Source organism: Erinaceus europaeus, chromosome 10 (genome assembly GCF_950295315.1).
Source record: "Erinaceus europaeus chromosome 10, mEriEur2.1, whole genome shotgun sequence".
In the NCBI taxonomy this organism is placed as follows: domain Eukaryota; kingdom Metazoa; phylum Chordata; class Mammalia; order Eulipotyphla; family Erinaceidae; genus Erinaceus; species Erinaceus europaeus.
The window spans coordinates 85,473,759-85,490,832 of NC_080171.1; the positions used below are offsets into that span (position 1 = coordinate 85,473,759).

General features: G+C 39.2%; 1 protein-coding gene across 1 annotated transcript in view; it reads left to right on the forward strand.

Annotated features, from left to right (window-relative positions):
* Positions 1-17,074, forward strand: part of PAPPA (pappalysin 1) — a 304,579-nt gene that overhangs the window by 147,901 nt on the left and 139,604 nt on the right. The window contains exon 9 of the mRNA XM_007521940.3: positions 13,446-13,537. Coding sequence (XP_007522002.2) covers positions 13,446-13,537 — 92 coding nt within the window. The remainder of the gene's footprint in view (positions 1-13,445; positions 13,538-17,074) is intronic.

A 17,074-nucleotide genomic window follows, 5' to 3' on the forward strand; every position in this document is an offset into this window, starting at 1 on the left:
TTATGTTAAGATAGTATTCATAAATGTTGATCAGATGTCTACATGTGCTTCTTGTTCATCTCCTTGGATCCATTAACAAATTGTATGAGATGAATAGCACACAAAGATTAGAGATTAAAGTGGTTTTCTCAAACTTGATGTCCAATATGGAACAGAACCAAGATGAGAATGCATCTGGATTCACTATCAACTCTGTGCAACCAATAGCCTACAAACCCACACAGGACAGAGTGGCTACTTGATGACTACAGCCCCGTCCTAGGCCCTGTGCCAGATATTGAAGTGCTAGGACGACATCTGTCACTTCCTTTGGCATCTTAAAGTCTAGGGGGCTCTCAAGTAACAATCACTGGCAGTCACAGTTTGACAAGTGCTATGACAGATGTGGATACAGAGAGGATGGCCACCCACTCTGGCTGGGGAGGTCAAAGAAGGCTTCTCAGAACCCCTCTATCTAATGATAGATCTGTCATTCCTAGAAGATATTTGTGGTGACCCTAATGTTTTGCTTAAACCAATAGAACATATTGTTTGGGTGGTGAGGGAAGGCAGATTAGAAGTATTCTTTGTGGGTTAGGGAAGCCATCCCAGGTTTAAAAAAAAAAAAAAAAACTCTCTCCCCAGATAACCCATGAACTAGCTAAGAAGCACAAGGCCATTACCAATTTGCAATCTGTGATTCACTAAGATAATTTGGCTGGACACAGCTTGGAATATGGATTTCTTTGCTCATTTGTAGACAGGAAGGAACTTTGGGTTGCTATTTAGAGATTAATGTAATGTCCTATCTTAAAGATTGATTGCAAGGTGCTATCCAGCTACACTGACTCCTTCTAAAAGCAACAAACATTTCACAGTGTTAATTGCTCTGGGGAAAGGAAAACTCTGAGACCTCTTCCATGTTGTGATAGGTCCCAGCTGGTCTCTGGAGAGGGAAAGACTGCCTTCACATACTCAGCAGAAACCTCTCAGGACACTGTGGGAATGGGACTGCCATTCCCTGAGGACCTACTTACTGCATATTACTCTTCAAACCAACCATTTTAACCAACATTCCATTCTTACACCAACTCTAAAAAATACAGGACTCCTAGTCGGGAGGTTAAGTGGGTTAAGCACACATGGTGCAAAGTGTAAGAACCGAGGTCGGGAGATAGTGCAGTGGATTAAGCACACGTGGCGCAAAGTGTAAGGACTGAGGTAAGGACCCTGGTTTGAGCCCCTGGCTCCCCACCTGCAGGGGAGTCACTTTACAAGCAGTGAAGCAGGTCTGCAGGTATCTGTCTTCCCTCCCCCTCTTTATCTTCCCCTCCTCTTTCCATTTCTCTCTGTCCTATCCAATAACAAGGACATTAACAACAACAATAACTACAACAACAAAACAACAAGGGTAACAAAAGGGAATAAATAAATAAATAAATAAATATTTTTTAAAATACCAGTACTCTTTAGAATTATCCAAAGAATTTTCCTGCATCAATGAACACATATTACGTGTTTTCCAATATAGTAGTTGTAAGCTACATTGGACTACTGAGTATTTGAAATGTGTTTACTGCCATGACTGAGGACTGGGCTTCTATGTACTTTGAATTGATTGAAATTATCAAAGGTTGAAAAACCAGATTAATTGATTAAGTGATCATTCAAAAATTACACAAGTAGTTTGCAGTTTAGAATTCTAGAAACTTTCTGCTTCTAAAAGAATGGAAATTTCCAGAAATTGATCTGTTGTTACTTCTCTTTTTCAAGACTCAATTCGGTGAACAATGCTGATTTTCCCCCCCTAGCATAAACTCTAAGAGAATTATCATAAGGTGGAAATAACTTCTAAAATAAATAAAGGTAAGATTATGGGATATCCCTAAGGTTTCATACAGGCTCATTTTTATCACACCAGGTGACTTTTTAATAGTTATATAATAGTGATTTAATAGTGATGTGCAAGAGTATTAAATAATATAGGTATAGTTGCATACCACTTCCACCACAAATTTTTCCTGCCGCCGTCATCCCAAGGATAACCACCATAGTTCTCTAAAGGTCTTAGATATGAATTGTCTTTTTTTAAATTTATGTATTACAGATGTTCATAGTGTCAGGGGTGAAATTTGGGTCACATATAGCAAGGCAGTTGCCTACCAGATAAGCTAACTCTTGGATACCAAAAGTAGACATTTTAATTTACTAGCAGAGTAGTTCCACAGATTTGGGTGTTTTTGACATCATGAACTGACCAATTCATTGGAAAAGACAAATCTTTGTCAAAAGAAAGAGTAAGTCTAAGCTTTTGAAAAAAAACAAAAATAATCCTTGTGTAATAAGTCTGTAGAAAGGGGTCCAGATAAAATGTAGTTAGGAAAGCATTTATAGTTTTTAAATTTTTATTTGTAGAATGGAAAAATTGACAAGGCTATAGGAGAGGAGAAGTACAATTACACACAATTCCCATCACCAGAAGTCCATATCCAATCCCGACCCCCCCCCCCCTTGATTGCTTTCCTATTTGTTATCCCTCTGGGATTATGGACCCAGGTCATTATGGGGTGCAGAACGTGGAAGGTCTGGCTTCTGTAACTGCTTCCCCACTTAACATGGCCACTGACAGGTCGATCCATACTCCCAGCCTGTGACTCTCCCTAAGTGTGGCAGGGATCTGGGGAGGTGAGGCTCCATGATACATGGTGGGATTGTCTACCCAGGGAAGTCCTGTTGGCATCATGGTATCATCTAGAACCTGGTGGCTGAAAAAAGAGTTAAGATATAAAGCAGAAAAAGTTGTTGACTAATCATGAACCTAAAGGCAAAAAATATTGCAGATGAAGATTAGGAGTCTCTGTTTAGGAAAAACACTAGTAGGCCTCTTTTAGATATATTCCAGAGGGCCCATGACTTTCCTAGTTTTTGCCTGACATCTAATATGTAGGTGGACCCAGGTTATTGTCTGGGGAAATGGTGTCGTAATTGGGAAATGGACTAGAAAGCTGGATCAGGGAAGAGAGTAGCTCCCAAATATATAAATATTGATAACTGTAAACCCCATTGGTGTGATCTGGGGCCCATATTCAGCACAGGAGCCTATGTAACCTCTGCATCTCTGTAGGTCTGAGCTCACATTCTGTGGTCACAGCTAGGAGCATAAACATACCAGGCTGCACTAATTTCAAGGCCCATCTACCTCGGGCAGTAAGTAGAGTATGTTGTCCAACCTCACTTTGGGGAATGGAACATTCCCTGTCATTATTGATCCACATTGATGGCCAGGTCAGATAGGGGCCCCCAAAGGGGTCCATTATGTTCTTCCTGATGGAGATGACCAGTGACAGTAGAGAGAGTGATCTGTTAGAAGTCTAGGCCCATCATGTCTGTGTGAGAGTCCCAGGACTTCTTGACTAGGGAGGCCCCAGCTGATGAGGTGGCATGGTAGTGACTAGAGAGTCATAAATGTATGACTATCTCTTGCCCTTATTCAGCTTTTGTAGTCCTTACTTTGTCTGTTAAGGTTAGCTTTGGAGTGATTAAGGGACATGTAATAGGAGGTAGGTGAGGAAGGTATCTAGGTTTAAGTTGAAACTGTTTCATTAGGTACTTTAAGGTGTCTTTTTAGGTCTTTCTACATGCTTGCTACTCACTGCAAACTGTTGGGCACTTTTGCTTTAAGGTATATATATTTCCCCTAACTTATATCCATAAGTTACATGTACATATGCCCAATCTCATGGGCCCTGGTCTATATCTAGGTTTTGAGGGGGTTTTTTGTTAAGAAGTGTGCCACACAAAATGGAATTAAGGAGTCTATGAGCTAGGAAAGTTCTCACCAGAGTAATGATGCTGAAGGGTTGGCATTCCACACCTGATGTTTATGGACATAGTCCAAAGTGAAACATGCCAAAGTGGGATCAGCAGATGCAGTATGAATTGAGAGAAGCATGCAGGAAAGTGAGCCCCACCCCAGAGGTTCCAGGTCTGGAAGAAATATGGGGTTTATAGAGAAAATGGAAAGTTCCTGTTGTCTAATGACTTTAAGAAGTCAATAGATGGCTATTGCTATCACCAAATTATTTGGCAATTGGATTAACTTTGAAAATCCCTTTGGTAACATTTGCTGTGTCATACAAGACCTCACCATAAGTTATGTCCTTTTATGCTATTCACATATGCCTGTATCTTATAAAGCAATGCCACCAGTGGTTTCTGTTCTCCCCAGGTTAAGCTTTTAGAAAATTTAATATTTCAAAGAACATGTCATTATTAGAAATGTATTAACAACTTGAGACCACAGTTAAAATTCAATCTGATTATCAACTTGAAGTTTTCAGTGCTTAGATTGAAGGAACATATATTCAGAGCTGTGTTCTATGCATCAAAAAGTTTGAAACATTCATTCCAGTTTTCCCCTTTCATAGTAATTAAATATGAGATTAATGAGACTGTAAGTTATTAGGAGTATATATTAACATCATTCCCACCACCAAAGGTCTGTGTCATTTCCCCCACCCCCCAAGAGCAAAACATGTACTCTCACCCTCCACCCAGAATTTTTACTTTGGTGCCTTACTCCAAACTCAGTCAGATTCTGCTTTGAATTTCCCTTTCTGTTCTTCTTTCTCATCATGATTGACTCATGTATATTGAACCAGCCTTGCATTCCTGGAATCCCACTTAGTTGTGATGAAAAATCTTTTTGATATACTGCTCTATTGTACTGTATTGTACTGTACTGTATTGTATTGTATTATATTGGGTAGGATCTTGTTCAATATTCTATCATCTATGTTCATCAGAGATATTGGTCTGTAGTTTTCTTTTTTTTTTGTTGTTGTGTCCCTATCTACTTTTGGGTGATGTTGGCTTCATAGAAAGTGGAAGGGAGTATTACTGTTTCTTCAGTATTTTGGAAGAGCTTTAAATATATTAACTACTTCCTGTAGGTTTTGTAAAATTCATTTGTAAAGTCACCAGGTCCTGGACTTTTGTTGTTGGGAAGATTCTTAATAACTGTTTCATTTTTTTTTGTCTGTGATTAGTCCATTTAGGTTTTATAGTTCTTCCTGGTTCAGTTTTGGAAGGGTATATGTTTCTAGGAATTCTTCCATTTCTTCCAGATTCTCTAGCTTGGTGGCATATAGTTGCTCATAGAAGCTTCACATGATTTTTTGGATTTCTGTGATGTGTGTTGTGATATCTCTTTTATCATTTACAATTCTATTTATTTGAGTCTTTTTTTTTAAGTGAGTCTGGCTAAGGGTTTGTCAATTTTGTTTAATTTTTCAAAGAACCAAAATTTGACTTAATTGATTGTTTCTGTAGTCCTCGTATTTTCAGTGTTGTTTATTTCTGCTCTAATTTTAGTGATTTCAGTCCTTTTGGTTGCTTTAAGGTTCTTTTGTTCCACCTTTTCTTCTTTTTTTCTTTTTTAAAATTTTCTTTATTGTGGGTTTAATAGTTTATGGTCAACAGTGAAATACAATAGTTTTTTTTTTTTTAATTTAGCTATTTATAAAATGGAAATGCTCACAAGACCATAGTATAAAAGGAGTACAGTTCCCACCAACAGAGATATGTTTCCCATGCCCTCATATGATAGCTTTCTTATTCTTTTATTTTTAATTTTTATTTATAAAATTAAACACTGACAAAAACCATAGGATAAGAGGGGTACAACTCCACACAATTCCCACCACCAGAACTCCATATCCCATCCCCTCCCCTGATAGCTTTCCTATTCTTTATCCCTCTGGGAGTATGGACCCAAGGCCATTATGGGATGCAGAAGGTGGAAGGTCTGGCTTCTGTAATTGCTTCCCCACTGAACATGGCATTGACAGGTTGTTCCATAGTCCCAGTCTGTCTCTTTCTTTCCCTAGCTGGGTGGGCTCTAGGGAAGCGGGGCTCCAGGACATATTGGTGGGATCCTCTGCCAAGGGAAGTCCAGTTGGCACAATAGTAGCATCTGGAACCTGGTGGCTGAAAAAAGATTTAATATATAGAGCCAAACAAATTATTGACTAATCATGAACCTAAAGGCTGGACTAGTTCATATATAAAGTTGGGGGCTCTCTGTCTTATAGATAGTTAGTAGTCCTATTTTAGTTATATTCTAAGGATCCCATGACTATACTATTTTTTTTTTCCTGAGCCTGGTATCTCATATGCAGGTGGATTCAAGTTATTGTTTGGAGAGAGAATGTCATGGCTGGAAAAAGCACCAGAAATCTGCGTCAGAGAAGAGATACACCTTTCCCAAATATGGGAAAGGTGTATAAATATTGTTGACTGTAAACCCCATAGATTTGATCTGATCTGGGGCCCATATTCAGCATAGGAGCCTATGTGACCTCTGCATCCCCATAGGTCCAACTTCACATTCTGTAGTCATGAATAGGAACATTCCAAGCTGCCCCAATTTCAGGGCCCATCTTCCTCAGGTGCAACATAGAGTATGTTATACAACCTCCATTTGGAAGATGGAACGTTCTTTACCACTGTTGATCCACATTGAGGGCAAGGTCCTATGGGGGCCCAAAAAAGGTTCTATTGTGTTGTTCCTGATAGAGATGACCAGTAACAATGGAGAGAGGATGTATTCGAGGTCAGGACTATCATGTTTGTTTGGGAATCTCAAGACTCCCTGAATAGGGCCCCAGCTGATGGGGTGGCCTGATAGTGACTAAAGAGTCATTGTTAAGTTATGCTAGTCTCTTGCCCTATTCAGCTACTGCAGTCCTTACTTTGATAAAGCTAGCTTTGGAGACAGTGAGGGAATTATAATAAGAAGTAGGTGAGGAGAGTAAGTAGATCTAAGTAAGTAGACACTATCTCATTATGAACTTTATGGTGTCTTTTTAGGTCTTTCTACTTGCTTGCTTCCTTTATTGACTCACTGTAAACTATTGTGCACTTTTGCTTTCAAGTATATATTTTGTCCTAATTTATAGATACATGTGAGCATATGCACTGTCTCATGGGACCTGGTCTATATCTAGGTTTTGGAACTTTGTTAGGAAGTGGACCACCTGAAATGGAATTAAAGAATCCTATGAAAGGAAAGATCTCACCTGAGTAATGAGATGGAAGGGTTGGCATTACAAGCCTGAAGTCTCTGGACACAGTCTGAAGTGAAGCATGCTGAGGTGGTACTCATTGTGTTGATTAGGTTGGGATCAGCAGATGCATTATCATTTGATATGAATTAAGAGTAGCATGCAGGAAAGTGAGCTCCACCCTAGAGGTCCCAGGACTGGGGGAAATATAGGCTCTATAGGGGAAATGGGAGGTTCTTGCTGTCTTAGGTTTTAAGAAGGCAAAAGATAGTTTTTGCTATAATCAAATTATTTGGCAATTGAGTTAACCTTTTAAATACCTCTGTTAGGCTTTACTGTATCATAGACAAACAACATCACCATGATTTATGTCCTTTGACATTAGTCTATAGCTCTGTCTTGTAGATTAATTCCACCAGTTGCTTCTGTTCTCCCTGGTCTAAGCTTTTAACAGAGTCAACATTTCAAATTTATAGTAACTAAAACCTGAAAGCAAACCAGGTGCCTGACAACAGATGAGTGGCTGAGAAAGCAGTGGTATATATACACAATGGAATACTATGCAGCTATTAAGAACAATGAACCCACCTTCTCTGACCCATCTCAGATGCAGCTAGAAGGAATTATGTTAAGGGAGCTAAGTCAGAAAGACAAAGACCGTGGTCCTGGAGGTGGCACAGTAGATAAAGCATTGGACTCTCAAGTGTGAGGTCCTGAGTTCAATCCCTGGCAGTACATGTACCAGAGTGATGTCTGTTTTTTTACCTCTCTCCTCCTATCTTTCTCATTAATAAATAAATTAAATATTTTTTAAAAAGGAAAACAAAAACAATATGGGATGATCCCACTCATAAACAGAAGTTGAGAAAGAGTAAAAGAAAGGGAAACTAAAAGCAGGTTATGACTGAGTGGAGTAGGACACTAAAATAAAAATCTCTGGGTTGAGGATGAGGGTGGATGTTCAGCTTCACTGGGGGGAAGGGGAGGGGGGTGGAGCATGGGGTAGGACACAGTCTTTTGGTTGTGGAAATGGTGTTTATGTACACTCCTATTAACTTGTAGTCATATAAATCACTATTTAATTAATATGAGAGGGGAAAAATAGATTGAATGTCTCAAACTTTTTTTTTTTTTTGCTTCCAGAGTTATTTCTAGAGCTCAGTGTCTGCACTACAAATCCGCTGTGCCTGGAGGCTATTTTTTCCCTTTTGTCGTCCTTCTTGTTTTATCTTAGTTGTGGTTAATATTGTTGTTATTGATATCACTGTTGTTGGATAAGACAGAGAGAAATGGAGAAATGAGGGGAAGACAGAGACACCTGAAGACCTGCCTCACTGCCTGTGAAACAACCCCCCTGCAGTTGTGGAGCCAGGGGCTTGAACCAGGTTCCTTAAGCAGGTCCTTATGCTTTGTGGCATATGCACTTAACCACTGTGCTACTGCCCGACCCCTGTCTCAAACCTTTTAATGCACAAACCATAAGCTGTTCCTCTTCTTCTAAGTCTTTCAGGTGGGCAGTAAGGTCGTTTACTTGAGCTTTTCATTATTTTCTAGTGTATGGTTATGAGGTTCCCTCCAAGTACTGCTTTAGAAATGTTCCAAATATTTTGATAGCTTGTGTTTCAATTTCATTAATTTCTAGGAACATTTGAATTTTTTGCTTGAATTTTTCTTTGACCCAGCAGTTATTAAGTAGCATGTTGTTGAGTTTCCAAATTTTGTGACTTTTACTAACTTTGTGTTTGTTTTTGAGTGTTAGTGTTATTCAACTGTGGTCTCAGAAGATGTTTGGGATGATTTCAATGCTGTTCAGTTTATTGATACTATCTTTGTGGCCTATCATATCATCTGTCCTTGAGAATGGGCAGTGTGGATTTGAAAAGAATGTGTATTCCAGTTTCCTGGGGTGAAAAACACTGAAAATGTCCAGGTAGTATGGTCTATCCATCTCTTCGATTAATTCTCTTGTTTCTTTGTTGATTATATGCTTAGTTGATATGTCTAAATATGAGAGTGGGGTGCTGAAGTTTCCTCCTATGACTGTATTCCTACTGATGTGTTTTTATAGCTCTATCACTGTGTTTGATGCATTTAGCTAGACCCTCATTGGGTGCATAGATCTTAATAATTGTTATACTTCTTGGTTGATTGATCCTCTTATCATTATGTAATTACCTTGCTTATCTTTTATTACTTTATTTAATTATAGTTTATCGTGTCAGAGATAAGAAGGCTATTCCTGCCTTTATTTTTTATTTATTATTTTTTTGTGTGTTCTATTAGCCTGTATGACATTTTTTCATCCTTTTGCTTTAAGTCTGTGTTTGTCTTGTTGTGTCAGGTGGTATTCTTGTCAGCAGTATATCATTGGGTTGTATTTTCTGATCCATCTGCTTACTCTGTGCCATTTACTGGATGAATTTAAGCCATTGGCATCTATTGATATTATGGATTTAAGGTATTGCTGTGCCAAAATTCAACAATATTTTATTTACTTTGATATATGGCAAGTATTTTGGTGATTTCTTATTTATAGGAGATCTTTTAGAACCTCTTTCAGGGCAGAGTTGGTGATAGTTGCCTCCTTTAACTGTTGCTTGTCTGAGAAGGTTTTTATCCCTCCATCTAGCCTGAATGAAAATCTAACAGGTTATAATATCTTTGGTTGAAACCCTTTTTCATTGAGAGCTTGATAGATATCTTTCCATTCTCTTCTGGCTTTTAGAGTTTGAGTGGAGATAGTCTTATGGGTTTTCCCCTGTATCTTACTTTGTTTTTCTCTGGAGCCTTTAGGATCCTTTCTTTATTCTTACTTCTTTTCAATTTAACTATGATGTGTCTTGGTGTGCTCAGGTCTGGGTTGGTTCTGTTTGGGATTCTCTGGACCTCTTGAATCTTAATGTCCTCTCTGTTGTTTAAGGCTGCGAAGTTTTCTTCTATTATTTCCTCTAGGATGTTTACTTCCCCGTCCTCTCTTTTTTTCCTCTGTTAGGTTAATTATTGTTGGGGTCTCTGGTGGGGTGATCTCCAGGGGAAAGGTAACGGACCAGTTCTTTCTAAAGACACCGGGGAGACTGCAGCGTGCTCATAACTCATTTATTAGCAGGTGGACATGAGTTAAATAGAAAATCAAACAAAGGGAATTATTGAAATATGTCAGAAATTACAGGTTTCTTAAAGATAAGCTTGCCCTTATGGTAGGGGGCTGGTATGATAGGAATTGATGAGATACAAGATGGTTATTCTCCATGATGCAAGCAACTTAATTATCCAAAGTTATCTGAGAGAAGCATAGGGGTTAAACCAGTAGGGTGAGATAAAGAGAAGATGGATATCAAAAGGATATCATATAGTTTGGAATTTCTCTTGTCTGGGGTCTGAGGTTTATGATGGAATGTGTGATAAGGTGTGTTCTTCTGTGATCCGAAGGTGATTTTGAGTAAGTGAATCTTAAAGTAGGCAGCCATGTGGCCTGCAGTTAATGGGGAGAAGTATTGGGGTTTCTGTGGGCCTGAGAGTCAAGAAGGAAAGAATTAAGTCTGAATTTTCCCCCTTTTGCTCACCTCAGTTGAGAGAGACTCACCAAGAGGGTATCTTCTCAGACCTCCATCCAAGGATGGGGGTAGTTCTCCCTAAACTATATCAAGCTTACACATAGTCCCAACAAATTATGTGAATATTGCTTCTTTTGAGATCATCCCATATGTCTCTTTTGTTGTTTTCAGTGTCTCTCAATCTCTTTTTTTTTTAGCTCTTTTACCTTCTTCTTAGTTTTCTCTAATTCTCTGTCTGGATAATTCTGTTTTCTGCTCCTGCTAATCTGCTTTCCCTTCTCTCAGCTTCCTTCTTCAGTTCAGCTATTTTTTTTTTTTTTTTTTACTTTGCTCAGTTACAGAATTAGCTTGTTCTGATACTTGTCCTTTTTGCTCAGCAATTTCAGTTTTCACTTCTTTAATTACCTAGTGTTAGCTAGTATTTCCTTGAAGTTTACATCTGATGTTTCCTTATTTCTGATAGCCTTTTGTTCAATCAACTACTGTTTGGATATTTTCCTTATTTATAGTTCCTTCTGGCTTACTCAGAATTTTTTCTTGGCTTCTGTCCTGATTCATTGCTATAGTTGACTTAGTTGTTTCTGATTTGACAATTTTTTATTGCTGTGTTTTGTAATTTTTGCCTTGGCTTTTTACATTCAGTTGTTGTGTTGAGTGTGGAAAAGCCCCCCTAAACCAAAGGTCTTACAAATGAGGTCACAAACCTCAGCAAATATAGCAAAGCAATGATTAATGCAGTTCAACTAAAACCTTTTAGCTACAAAAAGTCTGCCCACCAAAAACAAAACAAACTATAAGCACAAACAAAACAACAACAATGGCTGAAAGAAATACAAAGCAGTAACATACAATTACAGAAATCCACTGTCAAATATAAATTTGAGTTATTATGGAAGGGGAGTGGACATAAAGGAAGAGAGGGAGATAGAGATAAAGAGAGAAAAATCTTACCATGCCAGTCTTCTTGCACAAATTAGTCGCAGATATAGATAAGTGAATACAGCAAATATAGGAGCAAAGGCTGAGATTTTTCAAATCAGAAACCAAGAAAGAAAAAGAAATGTCGAGAGTTGGGTGGTAGCGCAGCGGGTTAAGAGCACGTGGCACAAAGCACAAGGACCGGTTAGGATCCTGGTTCAAGCCCCCTGCTCCCCACCTGCAGGGGAGTCGCTTCACAGGTGGTGAAGCAGGTCTGCCAGTGTATCTCTATCTCTCTTCCTCTCTACCCCCTTATCTCTCAATTTCTCTCTGTCTCTATCCACTAACAAATAAATAAATAATAATTAAAAAAAAAGAAAAGAAAGAGAAATGTGAGGGAAAGAAAGAGAGAGAAAAGTTACTACCACAATAGAGAGCACAACAAGTAAATGCAATATGCCAACAGCCAAGGCTAATTTTGGTCAGAGGAATGAGAATGGAAAATAAACTAATAGCAGTTAAAAAAAAAAAAGTACTAACAACAACAACAACAAAAAGCCAAACACAATCAAACAAACATAAAAAGCAAGACAAAGACAAAAACACAAAGATCAGTTTGCAGTTTGAACTATTCCTAATTTTCTATCCTAAATCTCCTTGTCTTCCTAACCAAAGAAAATCAATTGCAAAAACCAACATGAATTAAGAGCTAGCATTGAAGAAAGAAAAGCAAGGGCAGAATGTTCTTATGTCCCAGCAGAGGCAAAAGATTGGTCAGTGAAGTTGACCAATCAGAAAGAGCTCCAGTCTCCTTGAGGTGAGAAATGGGGCTTGGGGTGGGGACAGCTCCTTCTGATGACTCTTGCTCAGTCTGGAGTCTTGAGAATGAGATTGTGTCCACAGGAGGCTTCTTTGTCTATGGCTGGTACCCTTACTCCTCTGGAGTGAGGGGGTTGGAAGGAGGGGTGTACAGAGGGCCAATGTTAACTCCCAGAAACTCTGCTCAATGTGCTTTGTCCTTTGATAGCCCATTCCAGACTATATGTGATCTGTGACTCTCTTCTTTGGCTCCTTTCTGACCTGTTGTTTATACTTCCTGAAAATCTTGCCCTCACTCAGAAGTTTCCCGGTTTCAATTAGCTGCTTTGCAGAGCTAAGTCAGGGAGAAACCATCATGCCTCCATCTTGGCTCTGCCCCCGGAAAGCATTTATATCTTAGAAGCCCCAAACTTTGTTTCAAGCCCATCAATTTACTTATAAAAATAGTATATTTTTTCTTTTGTATCATTCAGAGTAACTTCTTTTTTTTTCAGGTTTTATTTATTTATTAGTGAGAAAGATAAGAGAGAGAGAAAGAACTGGTATGTGTGCTGCTGGGGATTGAACTCAAAACCTCATGCTTGAGAGTCCAGTGCTTTATCCACTGTGCTACCTCCCAGACCACTCAGAGTAACTTCTAAAATTATTTAGAAGGTATTTTGCATGTATCAACTGGTAATTTACAAAAAAAAAAGTTCTTTGAACAGCGCAAACTTGAAATATTTAAATATTAAGTAAGGATATTCATTGTCATTTTAATTTGCTTCATTTTTAGTTTTATGTAACAATGCAAATTTAAGGTGTGTTTTTATAGGGTACTAAAAGTCCAGTTCTATACTTTTCATTTTTTTCTTAATCCCACCTGATATGCTAGCATAACTCAGAGAATGAGTTTGAAAACAAAATTCTACTATGCCATCAGAAACACAAGCTGCAGCCAATGTAATGGGATCTGAGAAGTTTATACCTTTTATGTGTCTCATTTTAAAGATGAAGAAACAACAACTCAGGCATAGAGAGGAATAGTTCATAGCCCAGGGTGGGACTCTTCCAAGTCCAGCTGTGGTTCTGAAAGTGTCCTGACCAGTTTCCTTCTCTATCCTCTCTGAAGAAGTCAGGGTGAAGAATGTGATGACATGAATAAGATCAATGGTGATGGTTGTTCCCTTTTCTGTCGACAGGAAGTTTCCTTCAACTGCATTGGTGAGTCTTTGTCTTTTCTCTGGGTCTAGTTGGGGAAGTAGGCTCTGCAGAACATTTAGTCAATTGCAAGCATAGTCATGATCAAATCATGCAACACTCTATATTAGAAAATGTTTTATGTGTCCTACAGATGAGATACTGTTTTAGGCATGGTAAGTACGGGGGTGGGGCACTAGTGGCAGGAGGATAACAGCAAACCAGAGGGAAAGGCTCACCAATGACAACCAAATATTGTCATCCCTGAATCAGGGGCCACCAGAGAGCTTAGAGAACTTAGATTCTCATAATAAAGACTGTGATCACCCTGTTTTGACCTTACTGTATCTTATAGGTACTACCAGTCTTCTTCAGGCCTACTATGAAGATGATTGCTAATTAATTGTGTGTGCTGTTGTTGTTGTTGTTGTTGCTGTGAACATGAGGGCTTCACCCTCCTCCTTACCCCACTTCCCACTGACTTTTACAGATAGAAAGACAGAGATGGTGGCACACCTAGTTAAGTGCACATGTTATAATAGGCAAGAACCTGAGTTCAAACCTTCAATTCCTACCTGAAGGGGGAAGCTTCATGAGCTGTGAAGCAGTGCTGTATGCATCTTGCTTTCCCTCTCTAGCTTCTTCTTGCCTCTCAATTTCTCTGTCTCTATCCCATAAATAAATAAAATGTTTAAAAGAAGAAATTTCAAGTAAGTAAAATAAAAATAGAAACAGAGTAGTGGAAAGACACCACAGCACCAAAACATTCCCCATTGTGGTGGTGGTCAGCCTCAAACCAGGGTGACACATGTGACAAAGCAGCACACTCTCCAAGTGAGCTATTTTGGCTTTTCTAATAGTATAGATTTTTGAGCCTGCCTGTCTGCCTCCCTCCCTTCCTTCTTCCTTTCCTTCTCTTTCCTTTCCTTCCAGGATTATTACTCAGGCTCAGTGCTGCCACTATGAATTCACCACTCCCAGGGCCATTTTTTTCTTTTTTTCTATTTTCTTTGATAGGACAGGAGAGAAATTGAGAGGGGAGACAGAAAGAGAGGGAGAGAGAAAGACAGACACTTGCAGTTCATTCTCGTATCCTTGAACTTGGTACTATATGCACTCAACTGCCTGACCCCTGAGTCTCATTTTTTCTTTAGAGGTGAGGAAAAAACCCAAACTAGAAAAAGTGAGAAATTTTGTCTAGAGATATGCAGGTTAGAAGTGACTGAAGGCAGAACCCAGACTTGATTCTGATTTTGTCTGATTCTCAAACAGATGCCTGTTAGGTTTGTTTTGCTGCACAACTTGTAACCAGGATTCAGACGCTGCTGGGTCCTCTCAACACAGTCAGCCTTCAGCCATGTCTCTGACTTGAGGGACGAGGAATAACAGACCTGTCTGTGTTAGAAAGCAAACGTCCTTTTCCTACCTTTACCAAGTCAGAAGGGAAATTTATTTTCCTTTGCCTTCTCTTTGAGTGTGCCTGATCTTGTTGTTTCAGTCCCACTTGGGAGGCCAGGCCAGCCTAGGGCTGGTAAACAGACAGGGATTGGGAGGCAGGGATGGAATTTTGAGCTGGCCTGATGAGATCATACTTCCTTTAAGATGCAAATCGATACCTGAAGATCAAAGGTCCCCCAGCTAATCCCCTGGGCTGGAGGTGAAAATGAATCACAATTCATTTGCAAGTACAAAAGACAGAGGTGCTCTTATCTGAAGAGGGCTGGGGCAGCAACAGAGGAGGGTGGCAAACACAGCAGGAAGACCTCACCAAAAGGCGATTTTCCATAACTAAAGGGGAGATACTGTCATTCAGTCCTCACATTTGCGTTCATTACTAGATGTGTTTAGATTTGCCTTCTCTTAGTTGATTATGAGCTAGAGCTCTGTGAGGGTAAAGACTCATTCTTCACATGCCTTTATTGAGCACCTACTACTCTCTTAGCACCAAGTAAGGGTGAATCAGAGCAATTACAGTACGGGTGTCAAACAAGTGCTTATAGATGGAAGAAAAAAACATGTGAAAGAAGGAAGACTGTTTTTCAGATAGGAAGATAAATGGGCCCTGCTGGGAGTTATATTTATTATTGCTTTTCTTTCTAGTGGTGCATAATTACACTAGATGATCCACCTCATGCCTTAGCAAAAAATAACAAAATCCAAAAAATAAACTTCTTGATACATATATTTGTTTAGACCTCTCAATATGGAAAGCATAACTTTCATCAAAATAAAGCCTTAAAATAAAACCTCCCTGGATCTAATGGCTGATCTTTGATAGAAGAAAAGAACAATGTTACCAGCAGTCATGATGGTAGTGCCTACTAGAACAGCTGGCAAGTTTAGTAATGACACAATGACTTAGCCAAATGATCAAGAATGTAGATTCTGGATGAAAAGGCTAGACCAGGCATCTTTATCTCTGTTTCATTTTCCATATCAGTAAAATGGGTTAGCATTTTCTCTACTTTTTAATATTATTGGGACAGTGAAATGAGGTCATATGTGTAAGTCATTTTATTTTTATGTTTTTTTTTAAGATTTTTATACAGTGAGAGAGAGAGTGACAAAGACACCAGAACACTGCTCAATTCCTTCCCAAGGCAATGCCAGGTACTGAACCTGAACTCTTGGACCTCAGTGAGGTAAATTTTATGCTATTACAGTCTAAGTTCACCACAACCCCATTTTAAAACAGTAGCATCAAGTAAATATTGCATATAAATCCACTACTGTTTATTATTGTTGTTATTATTATTACTATTGTTCTCTCAGGGAATGAACTCAGCACCTCAGTTATACACAATACCACCACTGAGCGGTCTACTAAGACATTTTTTTCCCCCATTATTTATTTGAGAGAGACAGACACAAAGACCTCACAGAATTACTCCACCATCCATGGAGTGGCCCAGTGCTGTTTATGGTACTTGCCTGTGATGCCTGGTCTGAAACCCAGGACCTCAGATACACCAAAAGAATGTGCAGTACCTAGGCCACAGCTGGTTCCTCCTCCTCTTGCTCCCATTCCCCTCCACTCCCCCTCCTTCATCTAATCATTTACATCATTATATAGTACTAATGTTAGTAGTAGTATTTCAGAATTTATATTAGTACTCCCAGAATTGCATCATCCAGTTTCACAGAGCAAAGAAACTTAGGTATAGAGAGACTATGTAACTTGGTTAAATTCACATAGCTACAAATAGAGGTGGATTCATAGTGCATATGTGTAGCTTTGCAGTGGTGGGACTCGAAGGAGAGAGAATCCAAGCACAGAGGAAACACAAATATTTATTGTTGGGTCAGATGGGTGGTTCAGGCCATGTGGAGCCACCCAAAAATGGCCGTCCCCCACTACCTCACCACCAGGCAAGAGGGAAAGAGAGAGAGAGAGTAGGAGCAGAAGTGGGAGGGCTTTATAGGGCAACAACCAGGAGTGATGTGTCGGGACAGGATTGGTTGGGGAAAGCACCTGAGAATATTGTGGGAAGTGGCAAAACCTGAGGGCAAACACTGCATCTGCATAATTCCCTAATACATGTGAAAAGTCTGTACATGTAA